This window comes from Micropterus dolomieu, linkage group LG21 (genome assembly GCF_021292245.1).
Source record: "Micropterus dolomieu isolate WLL.071019.BEF.003 ecotype Adirondacks linkage group LG21, ASM2129224v1, whole genome shotgun sequence".
Classification (NCBI taxonomy): Eukaryota; Metazoa; Chordata; class Actinopteri; order Centrarchiformes; family Centrarchidae; genus Micropterus; species Micropterus dolomieu.
This window is the reverse complement of record NC_060170.1, coordinates 12,752,116-12,778,971: the sequence shown is the minus strand read 5'-3', so window position 1 is coordinate 12,778,971 and position 26,856 is coordinate 12,752,116. Positions and strand designations below refer to the sequence as shown.

The 26,856-nt window shown below is 39.9% G+C and overlaps 1 protein-coding gene across 1 annotated transcript in view; it reads right to left on the bottom strand.

Moving 5' to 3' along the window:
- Positions 1–37: 37 nt before the first annotated feature.
- The window catches only part of kcnt1b (potassium sodium-activated channel subfamily T member 1b), a 76,358-nt gene continuing 49,539 nt past the window's right edge, over positions 38–26,856 (bottom strand). The window contains exons 14-32 of the mRNA XM_046034136.1: positions 26,674–26,822; positions 25,584–25,647; positions 25,213–25,321; positions 24,986–25,094; positions 22,026–22,175; positions 21,658–21,890; positions 20,521–20,734; positions 19,131–19,236; positions 18,756–18,928; positions 17,562–17,633; positions 15,353–15,487; positions 14,886–14,997; positions 13,992–14,093; positions 13,355–13,438; positions 13,132–13,260; positions 12,085–12,105; positions 11,518–11,815; positions 6,113–6,197; positions 38–4,124 (exon numbers count right to left, since the gene is read on the bottom strand). Coding sequence (XP_045890092.1) covers positions 4,004–4,124; positions 6,113–6,197; positions 11,518–11,815; positions 12,085–12,105; positions 13,132–13,260; positions 13,355–13,438; positions 13,992–14,093; positions 14,886–14,997; positions 15,353–15,487; positions 17,562–17,633; positions 18,756–18,928; positions 19,131–19,236; positions 20,521–20,734; positions 21,658–21,890; positions 22,026–22,175; positions 24,986–25,094; positions 25,213–25,321; positions 25,584–25,647; positions 26,674–26,822 — 2,466 coding nt within the window. The 3' untranslated portion in view covers positions 38–4,003. The remainder of the gene's footprint in view (positions 4,125–6,112; positions 6,198–11,517; positions 11,816–12,084; positions 12,106–13,131; positions 13,261–13,354; positions 13,439–13,991; positions 14,094–14,885; positions 14,998–15,352; positions 15,488–17,561; positions 17,634–18,755; positions 18,929–19,130; positions 19,237–20,520; positions 20,735–21,657; positions 21,891–22,025; positions 22,176–24,985; positions 25,095–25,212; positions 25,322–25,583; positions 25,648–26,673; positions 26,823–26,856) is intronic.

Below are 26,856 nucleotides of genomic sequence, written 5' to 3'. Positions count from 1 at the left end.
TCATTTTAATATCTGAGATGAAATAAAAGTCTCTCAATCATTTTATCTGGCTGCATGCAGCATTTATTTGTTCATATTTTATATGTCGAAGTACACTCACTTCTCATAAGAAATAGTACAAAATGGATCAACCCCTTTTTGACAATGACTTAAAAACATAAAGTGGAGGTCAACATAATACATAGGCTTTTGATAACACCTAGACAACATGCACATTCCATTCATATAAATACACAGTATCAAATAATGGCTCCAACTTGCAAGCAGTTGACTTGATTATGGGTTTCTGTAGCCACGGGACATCACGCTAAATGTCCTGCTAAATGTAAAAAAAAAATTACCATTCTTGTTCAAGCTTATATATCAAAACATGCTTTTTAAGTGTTAACATGCCCCTTGTGGTATTGTAAGTATGGACAGTAGGAGATCTGAAGTGAAATATTTGTGGAGCGTGAAGTGAGGACCTAAGATTTTACTAAATGAATGGATCTGAACACCGATCGTATCCGCCATCGTGGTCGCTCACGCTTTCACTGAATAGTTCTCCTGCCCTGTAAACTGACACTTTTGAGTGACTACAAAGCAAAGATCAAGAGTACATTTCAATGGGACTCTGCAAAATACGTACACTTTTGAACACTAAAAGGCTTATGCTGATTCTTGGCTGCTCCCAAAGAGGAAACAATCCAACGGCGGTTACTTCTTCATCATTACTATCAATTCATATTTCTTTGACAGATAGATAAAACGGCACTTACCTAAATAATGCATGATGTGTTTACTGCACATTTGACTGTCTTTGCTTAACAGGAATGGTTGAATACTGTGCACCATGTTGTACAGATTCAGATTAAAGGGTCATGCTGTTATGCTCCAAGACATCCCCGCAAAGGTTAGTGCAAAAATAGTTCAAGTCCTCATACACTTGAATCACACACAAGAGACTGAAAATGGCAAACAATGAATGTATAAAGCTACTATTTACAGTGATTTAACAAAACTTAATGATGAGGAATGATAAATCAAGATTCAACTGCACACAGACACTGTCTTATACACAAGGCATGCCCAGTACAATTTGGAGAGGATAGCACTTCATTTTCACATCAAATACGTTCCAAATAGATTCAGTAATACATTAGAGGGTAGAAATAGACTTGACTGTGCACATCGCAGTCTATGCCAAACAATTCTAACCAGTTGTACAGCAACTCTTTAAAACTAGTATAACTAGTTAGTTCAGTGTTTTTGTTGTTACAGTTTGCATTTGCACTACAGTAACTCTACCATCAGCAGTCACATGACAAAACAACCTGATGTTTTTATTGCAGCTGGTAATTTTAATCAAAGAGATCTTTTTGGTCAATCAGACCATAATTCCCTGCTTCTGCTTAACTACACCCAGCTGATTACAAGGGTCAAACCATCAGTAAAAACTGTTTACTGGGGCTACAGCAACTCCACAGGACTGAGTGTTAAGAGAGCCCTCTACCCAGGAGAGCCACATCAATCTTGGGGAATATACATCATCAGTGACATCATACATCAGTGTATGTGTTGATGCTGTGGTGTTCACAAAGACAATAAAATCATTCCTCAACCAGAAAACCATAGATGAATCCTCCGGAGGACCAGCTACTGTCAGTATCCACAGCAGATGTGAGTAGAGTCCTTTTGATAGTGAATATGAGTAAAGCTGCTGGGCCTGATAACATCCTTGGCTGTGTACTAAGAACATATGCCTATTAGCTAGCAGATGTTATTACTGACATTTGTAACATATCACAGTCTCAGGAGAGGGTTCCCATCTGCTTCAAGACAGTCACCATCATTCCTGTACATAAAAAGTCTGCAGTGTCTAGTCTCAATGACTAGACACTGCAGACACAATGTCCCCCATGAAACTAATTGGCAAACTCAGCACTCTGGCGATCACACCTCTTCTACTCTAGTGCTCAACACTGGAGCCCATCAGGGCTGTGTGCTTGGCCCCTCCTGTTCACTCTATACACCCACAATTGCGGATGACACCACCATCAACCGGATTTTAAACAACGATGAGACTTCATATCGGGAGGAAATCAACAATCTTGCTGAGTGGTGCTCAGAGAACAACCTATTGTAGAACGTTAGCAAAACCAATGAGCTGATCAACACACTCCTCTCTACATCAGTGGAGCTGAGGAGGAGCAGGTGAACAGTTTCAGGTTCCTGGGGATCAACATCACGGAGAACCTGACATGGTCACATTACATCTATACGTTGCTGAAGAAAGCTCAGAAACGACTGTATTTCTTGAGGAAGCTTAAAAAGGCCAAATTCCCACGCCAAGTTCTTGGCAGCTTTTACAGAGGAGCAATAGAAAGCATCCTGACTGGAAACATCAAGCGGCATGTGATGTGCACGGCCCAGGACCAGAGGGCTCTGCAGCGCATGACTAAAACTGCTCAGAAGATCACTGGTACTCATCTGCCAAGCTTCAGTGATATCGGTGAGTTGCCTGTGCAGAGCCTAAAAGATACTAAAAGACAGTACCCACCTTGCCACAGCCTGTTGACCCTGCGGCTGTCTGGCAAGAGATACAGAAGTATCTGCTGTCATACCACACAGCTTTAAATTCTTGAATTCATCCTCAGCCCTGCATCATGTAAAGTAGTTTTATTTCTAGGACTTATTTAAGTTAATCATAACTCATACAACCCTGTGTTGTAAAATGCTAAATAAATCTACCTTGCACCTAAGTAATTTCATCATGATATGTCAGTCTGTCCGTCAATTATGCAGCCACAGCCAGAAAAACTGCTGGCTCTAGCTTCAAATTTATCATACAGATATGAGAGTGGTGTCAAGCTTCTCTTCTGCGAATACGCTTATCTGCAAAAATATCAAACAGTATGCACAACTACGACTAGCATTTCTGAATAGAAATGTCTTGTTACATGTTGGCTGACACATCTAATAAGCTAAAATCAGCTGATTACATCAGCAAGGCCAATCTATTGGTCAGGCTGTGAGATGAACATTAACGCTGATATCACAAAACGTATGCAAAATGGCACATAATGCACAAATCAATTTAAATATATTTACAAAGCAATTTCATTAAACAAAACAAATGGCACAAACTATAACACGCATGATTTGAGACATGTAAAATAGTGAAACAAATTAACAATATTCTCTCTTTAACAATAACCACAACAGAAATCAGTGTCTAAAACAAAGAGAGAAATATTTACAATTTTAATACAGCCAATAAAAGTGCCACTACAGTGTGTATATTCACAGATCTCCGTCTGTTGTAAAAACGTTTGTGCTCATAAAGAAAATGACAAAACTGACAAAAACCAAACAGACATTTTGTAATAAATTAAGAAAAGTGCACGTGTGTTGTAATTTCATGGTAAATGCTTGTGGGTTTACTTGTGTTATTAGAAAATAGGATTGTTACAATGTGGATGAGGGTGTAGTTGCCCGGAGATTCAGTTCTTTGCGAGTTTAGGTAGAAACAGGCGTAGAGGAAGCCAGCCTAAGTCGTGGCACGAGGACAACTTCACCCCTGAGTTAAATAATGATTTGACACTAAGTACAGCATGTGCACAAGAACTCCTTTGATTCTTCCAAAGAACTTTCACAAGATTGATCAAATCTCGCACACCTTTGGTTGGATGGAGGGAGCCGTTACAAGTGCCTGATCTCAGATTGTTTTGCGAGGGTGATGTGTACTAGTACAGAAGGTGCGTGAGGGGAGTCGGGGTCAATGACGAGGCACTCTTCATGCATCCTCCTGTAGCAGCTCAGTGGGAAACAGCAGCTCTCTCTCAGGGCCATCTTTTGACTTGTTGATTATTTCAGTTCTGAGGCTGAGACACATAATGATCATTCACTATGGACTGCTGTTCTTGGTCCGAGACAAGCCTTCATCTGTGTGAGATGAACAAGCTCTGTCGGCCCAGGCGGGGCTTAGAGATCAACGGTCAGGATGTCGAGGAATAAGGGGGTTTCAGAGGTGAGTCTCATCTCTCGTCTCTGTGCCAAAGTCCTGCTGGTTCCTGGTGCTGCGGGGCTGCCCAACCTGTGAGTCCTCTGGCATGTGAGCCAGCGGGTCAGACCGGATAATGTACCTGTAAAGACACAATGAAAATTATCTGCCAGCATGGAGCAGTAACTGAGCGAGACAGCCTGTCCTCCCTGTTCATCACATTATTACGACCCATTTAGGGTGGCATGGACAATGACCTGTTTTGTCGTTTAGTTTGGAGGACTTGTTGGAGCAAGAGGATAAACGCTTAATTTAAATGTTAGTCTGGGCAGCACAGGCAAATTACCAGCTTTCTTGCAACCTAAATAGAAGCACACCAGCGGTATCTTGATGCCCATCATTGAATGTTAACATGCATCTACAGTGATTCCTCTATCACCCTGAAAGAATGACAAAAATGATAAAATTAGGCTACATTCAAAAAAAAAGAGAGAGATTAAGCTCATCGCCTCAAAAGTTAAGTTAATGAGAACTTAGTTGCGCAATGTTGTTCTGGTGTTTACCGGTGCTGCTCCTTCCCTCTCTGCGTCGCTGTTTCAGCGAGGGCGGAGCTCCCCAGTCCTCCGCACACACAACAGGGCTGGGTAGTATATAATTTCAAAAGAGATATACAATTATACAATACCGTTTCTACTGATATAGTTTGATGTTGAGTTAATTAATATGTTTCGTAAAGTCCTGCCAGTGTTTTCTCCTCCCTCTCCTTCATCGTGCAGCCCCGCCCTCCCTGTGCGTCTGCATGCAGCCGTCTACTCAAACTCTTCAACAACATGGAGGGAGACACAGTGCTGGTCGACACTGCTGAAGACCTGGGGCCTCATCTATAAACGGTGCGTACGTACAAAACAGGGTTGGATACAAGCTAAGTTCCTCCAAATAGTAAAAACATGCCCCTCCCCCACCCCCCACAGCCAACTTAGCAGAAAATACCTATATATATATATATATTTATTTTTTTAAAAACTTACTGTTGCAATACATTTATTATGAATTGTCCCCATAAATAATTGCACATAAACTTCAGTATTTCTATATTGCACAATACATCAAATTCATTGATGTTAATTCAATTTGTAATATTTTCTTTGTGAAATTTCAATCATCCACCACATGATTACACTCTTTTTAATGAAAAAATGTGCTTCAATTGTAAAACACAGAATTCCCCAAAAATTTTACAGAAAACATGGAATTTGGGAAAAAATAAAAAAAGAATCTGGCAAAAATTTTAACAGATTTCATTGATCCTATCCACGGTCTGGCCATCCAACTCCATCAGGAGTAAGTTACTTTAGCAGTAAAAATGTCAAAGAAGAACGGAGAATGTGACAAACCTAAATAGGCTAAATTTGTGTGCGTCCATGACGCCACCATGGATTCGTAACGCTCCCGCTCCGCGACACTAGTAGTTTCAGGGGTCTACCACCACCCCTGACAAAAAATTTAGGGAATCACTGATCTATCACAAGCCAGGTGGCCAAAATAGTGTAGTTTACCTGTTTCAGCTTCAGTTTTGAAGACATTAAGGCCTTATGTTGATGTTGAAAATGTAAACTTGTGAAGATAATGTCATTTTGGGTATTAAGATCCTGTCTGATAACACACACGAGAAACTACAAGATTTTGGCCACCTTGCTTGTGATATGCATTATGGTGTAAGAATACTTCACTGTCCAATTTTGCAGAGTCATTTTGTATCAACAATTCAGAAAAGCAGCAATTTCATAACATGTCATGATGTTGACACATTCCGGTTATGCTTTATTTCTTCTGTTTGTATTACTAAAGGCGCCCATTGTGATCCGGCTGGCATTAGTTGCATTCAATAACACATCATTGTCAAGACAAAGACTTTTTCATTTCATGTATGCATTAGTAGTCACTGTATTATTTTACTGTATTTTGAAGAAATGTTTTTCTTTTAGCTAATAATATATAAAATATTTTCACTATAGAAAGATATACTAGCATCAGATATATGTGCAGATCCAATTTTCTCCAAGTCTACTGGACACAGGAGAAAAAGAAAAAGCGGGGTGTATCCTTTGTTCTGGTTGCACAATTACTTACACAATGTCATTGAGCTCCAGCATGGTGTCAGGAGGAGGATTGATGAGGACATAGGACAGTGTGTTCTGGTGGTCATTCATCTCGTCTGGAAAATGAGACAGAAGAGATCTTCAGAGCTGGTCTAGAGCCCTCCCTCCTCCTCAATTATACAGTACATCAGCCAGGGAAAATAGTTGTGGGGATGCTCTTTTCCTCTTTTCCTAGTCTGGCTGTTCGAAGAGATGCTTGTCACAACTGTTATTAATTACAATTTTAACATTGCAGTATTCTGTACTAATAGAGACATGTATAAAAAACAAGCTGATAATATTTTTAAAAGGGGAAATAAATAAGCATTTCATTCAATTAGTATTTTGACTATGGCCTGACCCATACTGGATTTTTGAGGCTGGTACTGGTATCGATATTTCGCAAATTGTTTTGTCAACAAATAATAATTAAGTAATTTTCTTTACATGAACACATAATATAAACAGTCTTGACTTGTTAGATATAGACCGACATTTTACAGCCAGCGCTCTTTGACGCACAAACGATGTCATGTTTCAAAATCACCTCCAACCTAGTTTGGCATTACTGCAATGCATTTTTTGTTTTACTTATTTACATATTCACTAAATTCATTTATTGTATTTACTATTTATTTTCGTGTTAAACAATTTTTAATCCAAAAAATGATCATGTTTTATTTAGTTACTGATGAATTACAAATTGTTGTTCAACTAAATGCTAACAAATTAATTGATTTTCAATTTGATTTAAAAAAATGTTTTATTTCCAATGTTTCAAATGTTTTAATAATCCTTTTTAGCGAATACAAAACACATTGATAAGTTGCTTAATTTACTCTGCAAAACAGCCTTCTACGTACAGTTCGCAGTAAATTGTTTCTGCAGTAAAGTTTACTATTTAAACAGTAAACAGTTTATTGCTTCCACAGTAGAGTTAAGCCAATCATGGAAACTGTTTTGCACTTTGTAGGTCTTATATTTGATGAAGAATCAATAAGAGGAAACTCACTTTAACATACATTCCCCAGATGAGTAATTTTACTGTGTGAGTGTGTATGTCAGTGTGTGTGTGTGTGTGTGTGTGTGTGTGTGTGTGTGTGTGTGTGTGTGTGTTATTTATATCTGTATGTATGTGTGTTGAGTGCTCTCTGGCAGTGGCTGCTACTTGCGTTGCGTGATGGACAGAAGAAGAGAAACGAGGGCACATGTGTCTCCATGACAACCCACCTGCTTGTGGCCCTTTATAAAGCCAGGCGGGGTGGAAGAGAGAGAAGGGCTAACCGTTACTGACAGGGCACTTTGTGGAACAAGGGGAGGCCCATGCTGCCTGCTGACTGAAACAGTACCCCCATGCGCAGCTTCAGAACAGAGCCAACATGCAGGCAGCGTCTGCAGCTACGCAACAAATCGACCACCACCCCCCCATCGCATTCATTTTTGTCCTGCGCATTCAACACTGGACCAGCAGGCTGGTAAGGCGGCAGGTTGCCATGCCAACGGACGACACTCAGCCCCCCACAACCCAGCCAGAGTGACACGTGACACCTCACAGACACAGAGGGACATGCTCCAGCATCCGTCGGACCGGACCAAACGCAGAGCGTCTCAAACCAAACAGAGTGAAGCAGAACACATTGGGAGTGTGAGAGTGGAAGACGTCAACCTGCAGCTGGATCAACGTCTGTAAGTTGCATTTATTCTGTAATACTAAAAATGATCAAGTCCCCTGTAGGTGGACTGATAAGATGCCAGCAGGACTTATTTGAGGGATGTTAAGGACTGTATTAATTAGTTTTCCCTCTCTAATACACACTTTGTTATTGTAGACTACTCAGTGTATTAAATATGGATTATACCATGGCCACAGAAACTCATCTCTGATTAGTAGGCAGTTGGAAGAAAGGAAAAAAGAAAAAGAGAAACCTCACATACTGTACATGGGTGCAGTGAAAACGAATTTGGTCAGAGTGTTTACAGTAGTCCAGGACAAGCCAACAGTGACTTTGATTTGACTTTCAGTGCCCACTTTTTCTTTTAATTTATTATACATAGTCTAGCTCAGTTTTATTCAATTGCAGCAAACTATCATCACCTGACCTCCGTCCAACTGTATCACTTGCTTAAGACCAGACTAAAGGCAAAAGCTCCCCAAAATTAGAAATAAATAAATGATGCTGATGATCTAAACTCAGTTAATTCCTGCAGTGGCTACCTAATACGGATGCAATTCCTTATAATCTGTTCATGTATTTCTTTCCCAGTCCTGTTCTACATGTGTTAATTTGAATATTCAATGTTATAAATTAATATTACATTTAATATACTGGATGCTATTCAACACTAGTAATTATACAAAACTGGATATAGATATTTCCTCCTCTATACAAGAAAGTGATTCTGGAACGGTAGATGTTTGTGCAGCAGATGTCCTGCACTGCTGGAAGTTTTTCAGTTATTATAAATATACTGTAGATCAGCCTCACTTCAATTTGTATTTATATTAGCATGTTTATTTTAACCCTCCACGTATCTTTCCACAAACCCTCTGCACCTGCACCCCTGGGGTACACGTACTCCTGGTGGGCAATTATTACCCTAGAGTGCACTTTCATATCACAGGAGCACTGCAGTGAGAACTGAAACCACTGGAGGTCAGCAAAAACAGGATTTTTAGCCAATTTGATGCCTTTGGTTGCTCTTTAAATTCCAGCTGCACATCATAGTCGTGTTTCATTGAAAATCTAATGTGATGGAGTACAGAGCCATGGCAACAAAGTATTCCCTGTCCCTGTGACAGGTTAACCACCACTCTAGTGGTTAGTTAGTGCACAAGCCATTTTTATACTGGAGGCAACAATGGCAACGGTACCAAGTAAGTCTAACTAGGAAAACAGAACAAACCGTGCATTAAACTAACTACAAACAAACTTGAAAAAATGAATGACACTTTAAAACACTGCTCTCTTTTTGCCTGTGGTTAAGTGGCCATGGTATAAGTGTGAACACTTTGAGGTGTCCTGATATAACAGACGAGGTGAGGGTGAAGAACACATTTCCTCCGCAGAGTTCTTTATTTTTTACATCAGGACACCCATGAAAAAAATTATTATTTATATACCTATAAGCTATACATTTACATCTAACCTTCCATCCACAGACATAATGCGTTCCGCTCCATTCCTAAAGCCATACTCTAATGCCCTGCAGTACTCTAGCCATTTGGGACGTCACCTCACAGGAACACAATGCAGAAAAGACCAGATAGATAGAGAAAGAGATAGTAGAGCGAGAGATTGGCTGCTGATCTACCACTCATTCTGGCAGGACACACACACACACACACACACTCATGCAGTAAATTTGCAGTACTGTGATCAACCAGCTAACCTGACAGCCTGGTCCCCTCTGTATACGGGTGCTCTGAAATGTCCTGCAACTCTAAGCAATGGCATTCACTGTTAAACTTCAATGGCCTAATTTGTTCATTTATAATTAACTACACATTTTATATCATTCAAACAAAGAGTGGGAAAAAACAAACTCTTCTAAAAATGGATCCATCTAGTTCTGTTGATAAATTCAGTGTGCTACTCTTCAGTGGATGCTGGTGAAAGGACAAATCCTTTCTCCACAAGATGGACGTGTTGTAAAGGAGTTATAAACAGCACACAAATTACCTTGCAAATATCCTAGATTTACTCGATTCATGACATCGCTCGCAGTGAGATTAGAAACATCCTCTACAAGCATAAGGAGGGAAGACAGAAGAGTCAGAGAGAGAAAGAAGGGAAGGAACAGAGGAGGAGGAGAAAACAAGAAAAAGAAAAAAATTCAGGCAGGCAGCAAATGCATTTGCAGTTTCAAAAAATAACTTTTAAAAAAGGTGAGAGCAATGCAAAGAAGCCATGCATTCGTGTGTGCACAGAATCACTTCCAAATTATTCATCTGTCACATGACATTCGTGGTTCATAAGAAGATCTTGAGCTTTTGGGGTTCTTCCTGAAAAAATATTTAACTTAATGTTACATAATATTTGGCAGGTGCAACACATCTGGAGCATGATTCTGCTTTTGTTTTGAAGCGTGAAGCTGGGAGGAGAGAACTAAAAAAAAAAAGAAACAAAAAAAAAAAAGAAAAGAGCAGATTAGAGTGCAGGCAATTGCAGTCTGTGATCAAATGCAATTGGTACAAGGTTTAGCGCTCCTGCATCTCCATGCATGACTTGTTCACATCTACATATGTTGGTATGATGGTGACTATGTAGTGGTGTGTACATGTTATGGCACATGAAGGAAGAGTTTGAGTGTGAAACTGATATCAGAAAATTAGGTTTTCTGGAGGTTAATGATGATGTTAGTGTGATGTTAATGATGTGCATTATCAAGACCCACGGCACCAGGTCTTAATAGGAAATGAGATGAGATAAAATGACTGGAACAGAGAGTTTTTCAAAACACAGCTTTTCTCACGACTGGAATAATTTAATCGATTGAGAGTGGGTGGAGCAAAAGAATCACCTGAACTCAAGAATCACCTTTCATAACAATGGAGTCTCCCCCACACATCATTTAATTTTGAATTACGTGACACATTATCCAAGTGACGCTCAGTGAAGTGTTCACAGAGCAGCTAGTGTTCTCAGACCAATATGTATGTGAGATCATGTTAGTAGGACTGCAACTATTTCCATTATTTATTAATTATTATTATAGATTAATTGTTTAATATGTAAATATATTTTGTGTGACGATAGTTTACAACGATAAAAACTTACTCCAGTGATTAACTGATTATTAAAATGGTTGCCAATCAACTAATCGTCTACTTGATTGAATCAACAAATTTGCAACTCTACATGCCTTATGCGATTTCATTCATTTCACTGACCCAGATTATAGTTCAAACTGGCCTTACAAGCCCACAGCTACACAGGTTAACGCTGACCTTCCATGACAATGATTAAGAATATAAAAAAGGGCCACTACCATTTTAATTTAAGTTTTTCTTTTCTCACCTTAAACCTGAGATTCTTAGGCTCTACCCACTTAGGTTTAACAACCAATTACATTATTTCTGCCTCCAGATCTGCTGTGGCCTTAGAGAAATGTTTATAGAACTGAGACTCCAATCTGCAACAAACATTATAATTTACATTGTTATTCATTTCCAGGTACATTTCTGATTAAATAAAAAATAAAATAAAATGAAAAACAATCCTACATTAAATAACACCTGAAGTGTGTTAGTTAGCTATACAGTTGGTCATATATTGTAAATCTACAGCATTGAATTACACGTCAACTTCCATAAATCAACTTCTACATAACAAAGCAAATCCATCGACTGCCTATCACTTCTCTCTCTAATATCATGCCATCATCTGTTCCCCTCACCATATCCCACGGTGGGCAGGCCCAGGTGCTTCATGCGATTCTTGACCAGCTCAGACAGTTCCTGCCGCTCAGACCGCCGGTACAGGTTGTGTCTCTGCTGCGAGATGCGCTCTGCTCTGCTGGATGGTTTGGCGCTCTTCCTGCTCAGTCGCCGTGCCCACTGCATGCTCTTCTTCCTCAGCAGCGGGTGCTCTGATTGGTCGCTTGTGGTAGAATTTCTGTGGCTCGTCTTCTCCTTCCAGGGCTCTCCACGCTCACGATGCTCCACGCCCTGCTCCACGTTGATAGACACCTGAGACTGTGAAAGCAGGGCGGCTGTGTAAATGCTGGATACTATGTGTCCATATGTTAGTGTAAGCTCATAATCCTGTATTGTTGTCTGTATGGATATAAAAGACTCTAGTTCCTTGCTAAGTGCTATTTTTAGAAGCCTGCATTATCAAGCTGCGATGGTCATGAACTTTATTTAATGATAAATGCCAGAAAAATGCCAGTAAGGTATTTTTCATCTTTAAGCAAGAGGTGACAGAAATATCTAAATCAAAAACAAGCACATTTGGATCTTACCTGTGCATAACTGTCCTTGCACTGAAACAAGAGAAGGACAAACAGACATCCAAACAAAAAGGAGATGCAATGAAAGATGGGGGCATCCAAAGCTAACAAAATCAGTGAAAGCCTCAAAAGTCAGCACATGAAATAGTAAGTACGGTGTATTTACTATTTTATCATTCACTATTAAAATAATGGGATATAAACACTAGCCATGAATAGTACATTTCTAGTAGTAGTAGTAGTTTGTGGCTGGTAGTAGTTTGTGGAGTGTGTCTCTTATACCAGCCACTTACTGTATGTAACATGCCACATATTATTTAGAGGCTAATTTCTGTGAGTTTATTAATCATTGTGATTAGTAAACTTTTTTTTTTTTTTATGAAGAATGCATATTATGCATTATCATATGGGGCGGCTGTGGCTCAGGAGGTAGAGCGGGTTGGCCGTTAATCGGAAGGTCGGCGGTTCAATCCCTGGCTCCCCCTGGTTGCGTGTCGAAGTGTCCTTGGGCAAGATACTGAACCCCGAATTGCCCCTGGCGGCTATTCCGCCAGCGTATGAGTGAGTGTGAATGTTAGTTTCCGTTTGAGCACTTAGGCTCAGTGTATGAATGTGTATGACTGGTGAATGCAGATGTAGTGTAAAAGCGCTTTGAGTGGTCGAAAAGACTAGAAAGGCGCTATACAAGTACGGAGCATTTACATAGGATTCAGGAACATGTTTTCAATTTCTCTCTACTTGGCATGAAACAGAAGAAATTAATGCATAAAGGAGCAAACAATGATAGGTAAAAAGGAGGTTAGCTAGGAAGAATAATAAAACGGAGGGAGAATGGAGAAAGAAAAGAAAATGGAATGAATATGACATTTCAGGAGAAGAGAAATGAAAGCAGAAAAGATTCAAATCAAGGAAGAACATAATGACAATTTAAGGAAGAATTTAGATATGAATGAAGAAAACACAAAGACAGGATGGATGATGGAAGGAAGCTAAAGCTGCAAACATGCCTCAGTTGAAACCAAACCCAAAGTGAGGTCTCAGATATTAAACTGAACTTGCCTCTGAGGTTGAGAACATGTGCGACTCGGTGCGGTAGATCCCTATGGGGATCTCAGCACTGGAGGAACAAAGCTTCTGGAAGAGTCTGCCGTAAGTCCTGATCCACAGGTCCTCCTCTGTGATCTTCATCTGAGAAAAAGGAACCAAGTACACACGTTACGCGCTCACTTACTTACTCAGATACACAAATCCCTTGCTTAGAAGTATTATTATTCCTACTTACAGCACACAGGTACCCAGAGCCCGGCGTGGTGTCCAGCCCAAGAAGAAGCCTTGTAATCGCGATCATATAGTCTTTAACAAATGACTGTCAAAACACAGAGAATGACCGCAGTGAAAAAGTTTTCACTTGTGGTAAATCAGCCCATCTGCAAACAACTTGGGCAGCAATTAGGGTTTGGCATTGGTGTATGTGTGCTTCCCAACATATTGGGCAAATCAATCTTTTTAAATTATTAAAAAATACATGCTTCCACACTGTTTCATTACATAAACCTGTGTTGTTCATTGCAGGATAGGAATTACTTGGTGACAATCATTTTCCTTTTTATGTATACCCATTTTGGTGATTTCTTTGTGTATGGGAGGGGCTTTTCCTTTAAATATGGGTCTGTAGAAAGTTGTACCTTTGCAGAGAACCTTCTTTTAGAGGCTTTTCATCTAGGACCCACGTCTAGGGGAAACTGCTTTTACTTTTAACATGAAACTATCAATTTAAAGATAGTGAACATTACTAGAAAACCTTTCAGTTACAAGCGGACCTTTTAGTTTATTCCTTAACTTGCTTTGAGGTAATCGAGCTGCACAAAGAGCTAAGATTGATGAAATCACCAAACAAAAGTCTGTCTTTGTTATCACACCTGGTAAAGCAGTGTATCCAACATGCTGATACTGAACACCCTGCCTGCAGCAAACGGCAGCCGGAACATGAAGGCCAAGTTGGAGCCCTTATCACGCTCTATCTGAAGAGAGAAACAGAAAAAAATATATATATATAGATTTGAGGAACAGAGAATCTATATATTAAAACCTTAAATTTTCGTTTAACTCTTGTATTGCTCTTTTGCTCCATCTCCAAGAAGACTTGTGTGGAAATGAAAAGGCCTGTTGGTTTTCACTTCTGAAAACTTACAAGCTGGTTGATAGACATGCTTTTTTAAAGCATTGTGAAGCTGAAAGCTATCACTGTAGGCAGAAAAAAGAAGATATAACAAATTCAACTACGCAACTATGGTCAAGAATCAGAATACTACTAAAAGTCATTAACTCTTTACCAGTTCCTCTTGCGTTTTATTCTCTCCATTCACTATCAACGCTTCGAGAAACAGACCTAAAAATCACATAGAGGCAAACGAAAAAGCACCACGTTTTGATGAAGGTGGAATAGCTCTTTTTGTATTGCAGGGGGAAAGAGAAGAAAAATGTATAAATCAACATTTAATAAGACTTCTGCTTTTTTATATATACTGAAGTGTGATTTTGACACATTTCACATTGCAATAAGAGTTAAGGGTGAGAGGAAAGATAAACCATTATTTCCTCCATCCTCACCCACAGAAGCAACTGGTAAAGACAAAAGTATTTGGATGGTTTTAACTCAAGGTGCTTACAAAGGTTAGCCTAATTTTTAACATTACACTGCTCCAGAAAACATGGATGGATCACAGAGTTTCACACTTGTCCCTTTCAGACAGAAAAGAAAATGACAAAATCATTGCCAGTCTTAACATGGTTCGCCCTCCTCAACAGCTCACCTTCTCCAGTTTGGAGAGGGCGAGTGAATAGCAGTCTTTGGCTCTGAACTGCATGAACCTCATGTTAGACGGGTGTGTGAGCTCAGTGATGATGCTGAGACTGGGGAACAACCTGAGCGAGGGGGGAGATAAAGAGAGAGGGAAGTTAGTGGAGAGATAAAATGTTTGTGCTGAGGTGAAGACCCGGTGTGATAAATGCTTTTAATTTTGGTTAAATAAAAGAGTAGTTTCAGAACTTGTAGCAACTGTAGTTTGTCTTTGAGATTAACTCATTCTCCAAACTCTAAAAACACAAGCATTTACTCTCCAGCATCTTACAGAGTACAAACGAAGGCGTTAATCAAGTGGAATCTGGTGCACACATTTGGACCAAAACTTGAAGGTCCAGCTCAATACATAAACAGCCACTGAAAGTGCTGACTGTTCACTGTATGTTTCTACACAGTGAAATGCTCTCTCTGTGTTACCTGAACATAGTCTGGACGTTGACGATGGTCTTGGCGTCGGCCATGTAATCTTCCTCAGCGCTCATGGTGCTTTCCTTGTCCACAACCACCAAGTTGTCAGCGTAGATTATACCACACTGTAGCAGGTTGTCCAAGCTGGTCCAGTCAGAAAACAAGTTAATTACTTTTGGATATTATGGCAATGGTATAACGTCTATCTTTAATGTTCAACGCAAATTATTTTAGTGTAAACATTTACCACAAACATAGATTTACTTATACTTTATTTTGAAATATCCAACATTTCATGGAACTGCGCTGAACAACATTAGAAGAATAGGAGCAAGTTGCAACAGCTATTCATAAGTTATTTGTAACTATATCAAGCATATGTAAGTATATGCATCACTATATTAAAAATGGATTGCACCACAAAAACTAAAAACTAGTGCATTATATAAATATTAGTAGTCGTACTAGTACTTTCTAAATGCTGCGTAGCTAACTGATCTAACTAATGACACAAATGTTATATGACCTGTTGAGCAAAATAGTTGAATTAATTGACATGTCCTGATACTTGATCAAATTGCTGTTTAATAATGGAAATACATTTCAAAAGAATCACACATAAAATGCCTTGCTAATAACATTACACCAAATTACCAAATAGCATTAAGTTCCCCATTCATTTTAAATCACATGAATACTACTTACTCTAAAACCTACAGTAACATCATCCCCATTTTCCAGCCATATTTTTTGGTATTTACTGAAGTCATTACCAACTAAACTCTGTTAAGATTTAAAGGTGTGACTTGATTTAGTAAATCACTAGTTTGAAACTTGCTAGTAGTTACTAATAACTTAGGAAGGACTTACATTCAGCTGGTGCAACGCAATCCAGGTTTGCATTTGTTGCATTAGACTTTCTTCTTAAATTGGTGTCTCAAACTCTAGTGTAGCTGCGCTGGGAATTTCTAAGCCGGACCTATCATTATCTACATTTGAACAGCTACATGTGGTAATAACAAAATAAATATAATGGATCTATTAATCCACCAATAGCTGTCTTTTACTACCTTTAAAAAGTTTCCTTTCATCAGGTTCTGAGACACGCACTAACGAGACCCCAGACAGTTCAGATTGGCAGACAAACCTGACACCTCCACTCTAGTGCTCAATACCGGAGCCCTCCAGGGCTGTGTGCTCAGCCCCTTCCTGTTCACACTGTAATCCCCCGACATTGAGAGAACTCTACTGTGAAGTTTGAGGACGACACCACCACCATGGATTTCAAACAACGATGAGACTTCATATCAGAAGGAAACTGATAATCTTGTAGAGTGGTGCTCAGAGAACAACCTACTGCTCAACGTCAGCAAAACTAAGGAGCTGATCGTTGATTTCAGGAAAAAGGACATAAAGACACACTCTCTTGTCTACATCGGTGGAGCAGGTGAACAATTTCAGGTTCCTGGGAATCGGCATCACAGAGAACCTGACATGGTCATCTGACATCTCCATGTTGGTGAAGAAAGCTCAGAAACGCCTGTATTTCTTGAGGAAGCTTAAGAAAGCCAAATTCTCACGGCAAGTTTCTGACAGCTTTTACAGAGGAGCAATAGAAAGCATCCTGAAACTTCACAAACTGGCATGGGATGTGCACGGGCCAGGACCGGAGGGCTCTGCAGCGGGTGATTAAAACTGCTCAGAAGATCATTGGTAGCCATCTGCCAAGCTTCAGTGAGATCGGTGAGGTGAGGTGCCTGCAGAGCCCAAAGATACTAAAGGACAGAACCCACCCAGCCACAGCCTGTTCACTGTGCTGCCTTCTGGGAAGCGATATAGAAGTTTCTGCTGCCACACCACCAGACTGCAGAGCAGCTTTCTCCCCAAGCTATCGGACTCTTAAACTCAAATTCATCCTCAGGACTGCTCCATTGACTATAGTTTTAATTTTAATAATTTCTGTCTACCATTGTTATGATTGCTTTTATTGTCTGCTACGTAGCAGAAGGGAGTTACAAACTCAATTTCACGTTACAACCTGTTACAACCTGACAAATAAATCTACCTTGCATCTTGAGTACATTGCATTTTTTTTATGATACATGTACGTAATATTGAAGCTACTGCTAGCTGTATGAAAAATGTAAAAACTATCACTGAACATGATCTTTAAATTAGTTAATCAAATTAGCAGGTTTTTAATAATCCAAACACATACTTATCGATAGTGCCAGCCATGAAGTAAACCATTGGAAAGCAGCAAATCGCCTCTAAGAAGTGGTTGTCTGGCCTGCAGGAAACAGGAAACATCACGAATGAGCATCCCACACTAATTATCTTTGTAAAACCCCACAGGCAGATTATCACATTGTTGCTGTAATTTCCTGAATTGTGGGTGGGCCAGATATAATTTGAACTGTATTAAAGAATATTTATTGTTTTATTAGCCAACAAGAGGGTAACATGTTTAATTCTTCAAGTGAATGTGAAGATTTAACTTGCTGCCATGGAAACCACTGAGGGTGTCACTAAGCCAGAGTTTCTTGGCTCTCCGTCTGTGTTTCAGCAACAACAGAGATTTGGCCAAAGTTAATGAAATCCACAGTGACTTAGAGCAGAAAAAAAGTTGTGGCTCAGTGGCTCACTGCAACACACAAACCACAAACACAAATGTGTATACATACCCTTATACACAAAACAAAAGCTTTCTTGCATAGAGAGAACTGTTGTTTATGAATAATGCAAACACAATTTTTTCCCCCTCTATCTTGAAGCAAAGCAAACCCATAGTTCTATCTGCCATTATCAACTCTCTACTGAAAGAAGCAATTTGTTTGTTTTAAATTGCAAATATATAAATCACTGGTGCATTTTAAAAAAAGTCCATTTCAAGCACACATGCGTCCACAAACGAATGCAAATATACACAAACAGGCACACACAGATACATTACTTTGCATCTTTTCAACTTATATTCAGTTTTCTGCGTGGAGGATGTTTTTTTTTCCAATAATGTAAAATATTAATTTTCTTTATCTTGAGGGAAGGTTACCACATATACTTCAAGCTACGCCTATAGCTGTAATTACTTTACCGCATGCATTTATGGCACTCATATTAAAAGTAACACCAGATGAGTTTGTATTTATGTCCAACTCTGAAATTACTGAAATTAAAAACTAATACAAAAAAAGGAGGAACAGATAAAAGCTTGCTTTATCAGTTGCTATGGCAAGCCATTAGGTAACCAGGTTCAATCGCATCTTTATTGTGTTATATTATATAATCATAGGTGTATGTAGTGCATGTGTTAGAAGCTTCTACATAAAAAAAAAAAAAGAAGACATTACTCTTGAGGGTTTGAAGTCATTTTTCTAATAAACAAACAAATAAAGAGGACGGCTGTCCTTACGGGTAGTCCAGCAGCAGCACTATTGGGTTGAGCTCCTTCCTGGGCCGATAGTAAGCACGCAGAGGGACGATGAAGTTGTAGAGGCCATTACCCGCCGTCTCTGCAGACACTATTATCAGCTTATTCTTGAAGCCGTATGCTTTGGCATCCTCAAAGCTGCTATGTGTACAGCCCTGGATAGAGAAAGACAATTCAACAGTACATTAAGTCAGGTTTTAGTTGTACTCTGCTCATAGGAGACACATCACATTTCAGTTGTGTTTTTGTCTATTTTAATAAAACAGATGGTGGAAAAAAAGGTTTAAGCATGTCGAAATTTTACAGTGAGTTCTTGTGGTTTAGTTTGATGCCGTCTTTTCCTGCCTGTGAATTTACCTTGTCGAGGCGGAGGCAGCAGAAGGGAGCTTTCTGTGGCAGGAGGTGGCACAGAGTTGGAGAGCTGCCGATGTAGGGTGAGTTGGGAGGGTAGCCCTTCACAAAACTGATGCAAAAGAAACAAGAAATGCCTCTGAGGAAAAAGTATTTGCTTTCCTTCCCTTCCACAGTTACTTAAAACAGTCTGTTAAAACGGCAGTTCCCATATTTTCTCTGAAGGAACTGCTGAACAACACAGAAAAGTATTGCGGACTTCAAACTGAAAAATGACGAGGGTGTAAATGTTTCTACCTCACAAATAATTATGGGAGTATCACTGAATCCCTCTTCATTATTCCCATCATTACTTTATCATACTAAATGTCACCATGAATGACCAATAATGACGTTTCTGCTTTTTAGTTTATTATTCAATTCCGCAGCTGTTTCTAACCCTGAAGGACTTATTACTGCTCAATACCTACTACTACAGCAATTACAATGTTTTCGTAGCCTATTTAGTTTTAATCATGTCTCATTTTGTTTCGCAATTTGCTTCCATGCCCCTGATTTGTAATGTGCCAGCTGCAATTACCCTAATCTGTTTCTCGGTGCCCTCTAGTTTGCCAATAAAGATTCTGACTTTGTTTATAGATGCAGCTACAACCTGTGCACCACATGATGGCACTGTGGGACTTTAAGCTACTCAGCCTGTGTTCTGCAGATAATGCAGTTGCCTCCTTCTCCCCAACTGATGTGTCTGACAACTCTAAAAGAAGAAAAAACTACTGCTACAAAAGTGTCATGGGGCGCAGTAATAGAGGCTCAGAGGTTAGGAGGGCCCAACTTTATGAGACCTTATGAACAGTTGCTGTTCAAAAAGACTAGTATGGACCGAGTGTGAGGCACAAGCGCCCAATCTATTCTGAACTTATCTCCGTTTAATGAAACCACATACAGAGAGAGAAACGAGAAGAATGAAGCTGCTGAGATAAACGTAAACCTCTGATTTGCCAAACTCTAATCGTGGTCGACTATCTGTCTGGACAACTGATAGATGAGGGCTGAGGGGTGAGGATCTGCGTAAGGACTCACAATATGAGCTTTATTCGAGAGGAAAAGTGCTGACCTCCATGTCACGACACACACATTCATCACTGCCATGTCCACACATTACAGCACTATGACATACAGATTACACGCATCTCCCAAACCCATCCATCTCTCCTCCTACACCCACTGAGACATGGTGAAGAGGAGGACAGGTGAGATCAATCAAGTATATAGTGCAGGACGTTCGCACTGTGAGGACTTTCTTACTGCTGCAAGACTAGACATATTATGTACTCTACAAAACCACCAAATCTCTTGGGGTCAATTAATGTCTAAGCCCCTTTTTACTCCCACTTACTCTGACCCTACAGAGCCCTCGTCGTCTGACTGGTTGGTCTCATCCTCTGATTGGTCGCTGAGGAGGTCGCAAGGCAGAATAGCGGAGGAGTCTGCGATCTCTAGGACAGGTGCGATGCTCGGCCTGCGGCTTCCAGCACCGTTCTCCGTCGGCAAGGTCAGTTTGCTGCTTTCCTCAGGAGGATCAGGATTCTGGAGATCTATGGCTACAGTGCCTGAAAATTACATGTGGGTCCAGTATGAGGAGCAATCTAAAGGTATCAGTGTTGAAACATAAACGCCATGATGACAGCATGACTATTTAATCTCAGAAAACCCCCCAAAAAAATGCTTATTTAAAAAAAAATATAAGGTCCACGTTTAGCTTGTTCAGCAACTTAACCACCAACAATCCCACCATCATTTTTAGCTCAGCTTAGTTTGACCGTGAGGAGAAAATGTCTTGCTTCTGGATCATGTAACTGTACTCTCAAGCTACCAAAAATGGCATGCAAACAGTAAGACATTGTGTGTTTGTCAATAAATATGTCCCTAACATAAATCATATTATCTGTATGTAATATGATGTATGATATATGTACAATACATATGTCGGGAATATCGGGTACATGATATATGTACAATACATAAATCATCTTTTACGTGGAAAAGTAAAAAAAAAAATTAAAATCACTAAAAATTAGAACGAGTGTTAGTTAAACAACAATGAAATATCACCGTGTCTTGTAAAGTGTATATCATTCTATCAGCTGTAAAAAATGTCTATTTCATCACATAACAGTGTAAAAAGGTGACGCATCATGCACAAACTTACCATATGAAGTGGCCTGATCAACTTTCACAGGTCAAAGAAAAAGCACAACACAATAATGTCAGCCAAGAAAGTAAAAATGCATGTAAGAAAAAAATCATGCATAACAGTCAGCGAAAGCACACAGCATCACCAAGGCAGCCACCATTTGGAAATGTCCAGCATCCATTTTCTCTTCTTACATGGAAACCCTTTCAAGCGGACATTGGTTGTACGCCTGTCTGCAATCTGAATCTTTCCACTTTGACCACTACAAACATCTTCTATCTTTCTTTCTTTACCAACTTCTAAACATAATTTTTTTCTGCCTTTTGCGCTCAGTCTCACCCATGCTGGCGATGATGCTGTGCACGGGCAGCCTGGAGGGGGCGTCGTAGAGGCCGGTGACAGACAGGCCCTTGTCCTTCTCCTCCTGTTTGAAGATGAAGGCCGAGTTCTCCTCCTTGGTGATGTTGATGTAGTAGCAGGTGTCAGTGGCAGCCATGATGTGGCGGGGGCCGGGGTTCAAGAGGATGCTCTTGTTGTCCTCCCTCTTCACTCCGATCAAACACACACCATACCTGCAAAGGTTCACAATGGGCCTTGAGCTCCATGTGTGTTTTTTTTTTTACTTTTGCTCCCAGAGATTTCACCCTCATGAGGTAAAATATTGCTATTATGTGTCACAAGATTAAGGTAGTGGAAGTTTCACTAACTTCTTATGGGCGTGGAAGGAGGCGTAGGTGAAGCTCTTTCCGTCATACTCCCCAAAAAACTTGCTATCACACAGGCGGATGTGGTAGACCTCATTTCCAGAGCAGCGCCCATACATCCTCTGCCACTGCTCCGGTGACAACTGCCCCTCCCTGAAACAACAGCAACAATAATAACATGAAGTTTCACACATCTACAATGGACTAATCGACTGCTGGCAAGGCCTTGTCTGAGACATGTCACTGGGGGGTGGCATTCATTTTTCACTTGTTTTAAAACTCAAGAGTCATTTCAATTAAATAAAAAAAAAAACACATAGAAAAGATCCCAAAGTTACAAGTTAGTGTTATTAAGTACCGACATCTTCTATGTCTAATGTACTGTATCTGTTTATTCAGTGCTGGTAATTCTATCAGGGCAGGCAACACACTGGTGGTCTACTGTAACTGATGTCAGGCAGTTAAAAGCAGGAGGCTTCAGTGGGTTCGTCAAGTGATGGACTATGGTTGCGCAGACAGATCCTTACAAGTGATCTGTGCATGAATGAAAAAGAGTGAGAATTTATCTGTTGCATTACTTCCTTCCTTCCTTCCTTCTGTTGATGCAGCTATAGATAACTCCCGTTAGCCAATGTGGATAAGAATTCAGAGCTTAGGTGCTCGCCATGTGATCTCTAATTATATCTGGTTTCATGCACACTAGTTCATAAACCTCGGCTCACCTGGCAGGAGGACTTAATACAAATCATAAATTACATTACACAGTATCACAATACAGTCTTGACAATACCATGTAATGAGTGTTTTACAATGCTAGGGCAGTGTGAAAGGGAGAGAAATGTAATTGTAGCGATTTTCTCTGTTTACAATTATTGAAGTTCAAGAGACATTTGGTCATATTGTTTATATTAGGTTTGGTAATGTTTTGCATTATGGTAAAAACATATGTTATCCTTTATTTATTATATGTATTTATTATTGTATTCTTTCTCTAATATAAACCACAACCAGGCATAAACACTAAGCTGTTATTGCATGACTACTGGAATACCTGTGATGTGTTACTGCAAAAGGGAAGAAGTACGCAGCTGATAAACCATCTCTCAGCTCTTAATTTCATACTGGAGGATTTGGCCTTAAGTGGTGTTCTGGCTGACACACCGGGGTGAACCTAGCAACAAACACAAAACTAGCGCCCAGAATGAGCATATACCTATTACCTCCAAGACAACCTCAAGTTTGACTTTATTTGCAATTCAACAGGTCTCAGATCTCCATAGACCGATAAATCTGTCTGACATTTGACAACCTTCATGACCCCATACTCCCCAGCCTCCTAAATTCTAGTCACAGTCACGAAAAATGAGAAAAGGCTATGAGATAAATTTATTTAGCCAGTTCATGTACTTAATTACTTTTTAATCAATGTAAGAATGTTTGAATTAAATACCTGCCAAAAATAAATCTATTCCCATTCCTCTCACCTTCACAGCCTCAAGCCAATACATGTTCCCATAATAGAAATTAAAATGGATGTACTGTGCCTCTGCTTTGGATAGCAGTGAAGATATATATGGTGGTCACCTTGCACAGAATAAGAAAAAAGCAGCCAGATTTATTGCCTAACAAGAAGCAGGGTAATGTTTACTGACTTGACAGTGACAAGTTTCTGCAGTGGTGACGGTACAGTAGCCAGCTCAGCAGACATATACCAGGAACAGTCTGTATAACTGTAAAACCTCTGCTGGAGGAGTATCAATCATATTTCTCTTACAGTTATCCTGTGGCATTGAATCTGTCCATGTGAATAACGACACAACAGGATATTAAATGTTCACAGCGCACTTGAAGCTAGAAAGACTGAAAGTTTACTTCAGAAAAACATTTCTTGGAGGTTGAGCTGCTTTGGAACGCAGAAATAATGTCACCGGTTCAATTAAATGTCAATAGATGGAACCAGAGTACGACATCAGCTTTAGATTAATAATGTCAGGCTGAGACACAATGAAAAAAGGTCAAAGTGAAGAGATCAAGCTGTCCTGCTACTGTTCAAAACCATGTCAAGGTAACACATCCATCTCATCATTTATCTAGGGTCACTCAGTAGCTTAGCCAACATTTCAAGAAAGCTGTAAACTCCAATTACGTTTGCCTGAAATACATTTGGTTATATTGTAGATATGACTGGTGTTTATGGGAAAGTGGGGTACAGTTGGTCACAAGTGACGTCATTCAAATGCATTATTCTCAGATAGATGAGAGATAGATAGATGATAGATAGATAGAGAGAGAGAGAGACACACACACGTGCGCGCTGTCATTTAGGATGAGACAAACGTGTTAACGTATACCTTCCCAAATCTCACAAGGGGGAGAGCTAACATTGTTCCATAGACGCTTCGCTCACAAGGCTGCCTGCAGATGTGTCCGCAGACATTTTTTTGTTTATTGGCATTCTGAGTGCTGGCATTCAGGCCGATGACGAATATCTCCAATTGCCAGATATCAGAATTAATCAATCAATTCGTAGACCAATAAATTGTTCTATCACTAGTTTTTTTTATCTGTTCAAAAATCCATTGGTAGGCAAATTGGTTACCCGTTTCCAGTGTTTATGCTAAGCTAACCATTTCTTTATATCTAATGGACAGATATTAGAGTGATATCAATATTCTCATTTAACTCTTAGTAAGAATGCATTTCCTAAGATGCCAAACTAATCCTTTAAAAACTGGTCAGCAAGGTTTAATTCAACCAATTAGATTACTTTGGCTGTGAGGGCACGTTCTTTTATTTGATCAATTTCAATGCCCCAAACTGTAATCACCTCATGTGTAATCCATGTTTATGATTTTGGTAAGACCATTCCCAGGACCATAATGACAGTGGGTGGTGGATTTCAATGCAAATACATAAATGCTTATATTTATTGTAGTAATAGTAAAATAGTAGCGTGTACTCACTGTCCTCTGGAGGTATGAACCAGGAGTGTGACTAAGGTAGACGTGGCTGGACACACACAGTTCAGTGCCAGCATGGCATACTTGAATTCCTCTTCACATACGACATGATCTGATTTAAATGGACCAATTGCAATAATACAGTATGTTAGACTTAGAAGTGTATGTATAAGAAAACAAAGACAAAATAACTGTAGGTTTCTGTACGTAGGTAGTGTCCCCACACTTACCTGCAAACTTAACGTGGAATTTGTTTTCTGGTTTGAGAATTTGAACGTAGAGAGGGCAATTTGGTGCAAAGTCTTTCGCAGCCCAAGCCCTCAAAATAGTCTGGTGATCCTATGGGAGAAGAAATGGTTCTATTTTACTCATGCAGTGACTCATTTGTAAATGCAATCTGAATTTTATGGACCATAAAGTTTGCCTCAGTGACTCAATGTGCTCTCAACACTGGAAGTTCCAATAGAATCACAACCTCCAATGTCCAACTCTCTCTGCTAATTTATAAAGGATGTAGAGTGGGAAGGGAAACTGTGCCATTTAAATTATTCTAATTGTGAAAGTTTTTATACTGGAAACAAAACAAACTGATGTGACTCACAGCAGCAGTTCGGTCAACCTCGTTCCTGCTGCTGAGGATAAAGCAGGCCTCAGCATCGTCCATCCTGAGGATTCAGAGAGAGACAAAGAGAAAAGAAACACAGACATGCAGGTTCACAGGTTGGTGACTGTGAAAAGGACATTTAACCAAATGTAAAAGTCATTATTTAAAGAGATATGTATTTTAAAGAAAAACTAGGCAAGGATAAGTGCAAATGTCCTGTGACAAAGGCAAAATGTGCCAAAACAGTCTGCTGCTGTTTGACATTAGGGTGCAGTGCTAGCGACACGAGAGGGGCAGAGCTCATTCATTTGTGACAGCAGACTTGCACGTTCAGTGAACTTGAAGAGAGCCAAAATGCAATATGATTCCAAGGAAATCTTTCAGCACAGCAGGGCTCAAGCGTGTAAGAGGCTTACCTGGATGGGTGACTTCATCGATTACATGTCAGTGCGTGAAATTGCTATAGCATCTAATCACCTGCACAAGTTTGCACACTGAAGAGGGACTCTTGGAAGGGATGGGACAAACGTATGGCTTGATTTCATACTATCATGTGTGGGTGAGTATTTAGACCCCATTTCACTGGGATCACATCATAACACGGCAAACGATAAAGAGCAGCAAGATCCCCTGAAGCAAAAGTAAAACCATGAATGGCTCGCTGGTGCTGCAGTGTTTTATAGGGACAGAAAAAATTAACAGGTCAAACACATTTCAATGTGATCTATCACAGTTACTATTGCTGGCCTTTGATGTGAACAGACAATCAATGTAGAGTGAAATCCAATTACACTGATGTCAAGCAGAGGGCAGCCAAATGGACTTGTAAGGATCTCATCCTGCAACTGCACTTCAAGGACAAAGTTTTAAATGAATGTTTAGATTTGTGTCCAGAATTTAACATGAATAAAATTTAGACTAGATTATGTGCTTGACTGAGACTCAAACCTTTCAAGAACATAACATTTACAAACTAAACATTAATATTAAAATTTGCACACATGGGTGTTACGGCCGCCGCTGGCTGCCTTAGAGTAGTTGTGTTTTGGAGTTCTCTGAGCTGTATGCAAATCCCCACGGCAAGCACCTGTCGAGGATTGGTTCCCCTGGACCTGGAACCACCCACTTCCTGGTTGCTGTTTGCTGGCGTCTGATTGGTGTGGCCGAGGATCCTACCGAACCTGCCAACCAGAACTCACCAATCAACACCAGCTGGCCTACAAATAGTTTGTGTTCCTGCAGTTCGAGGCGACTGTGAGCCAGTGATCAG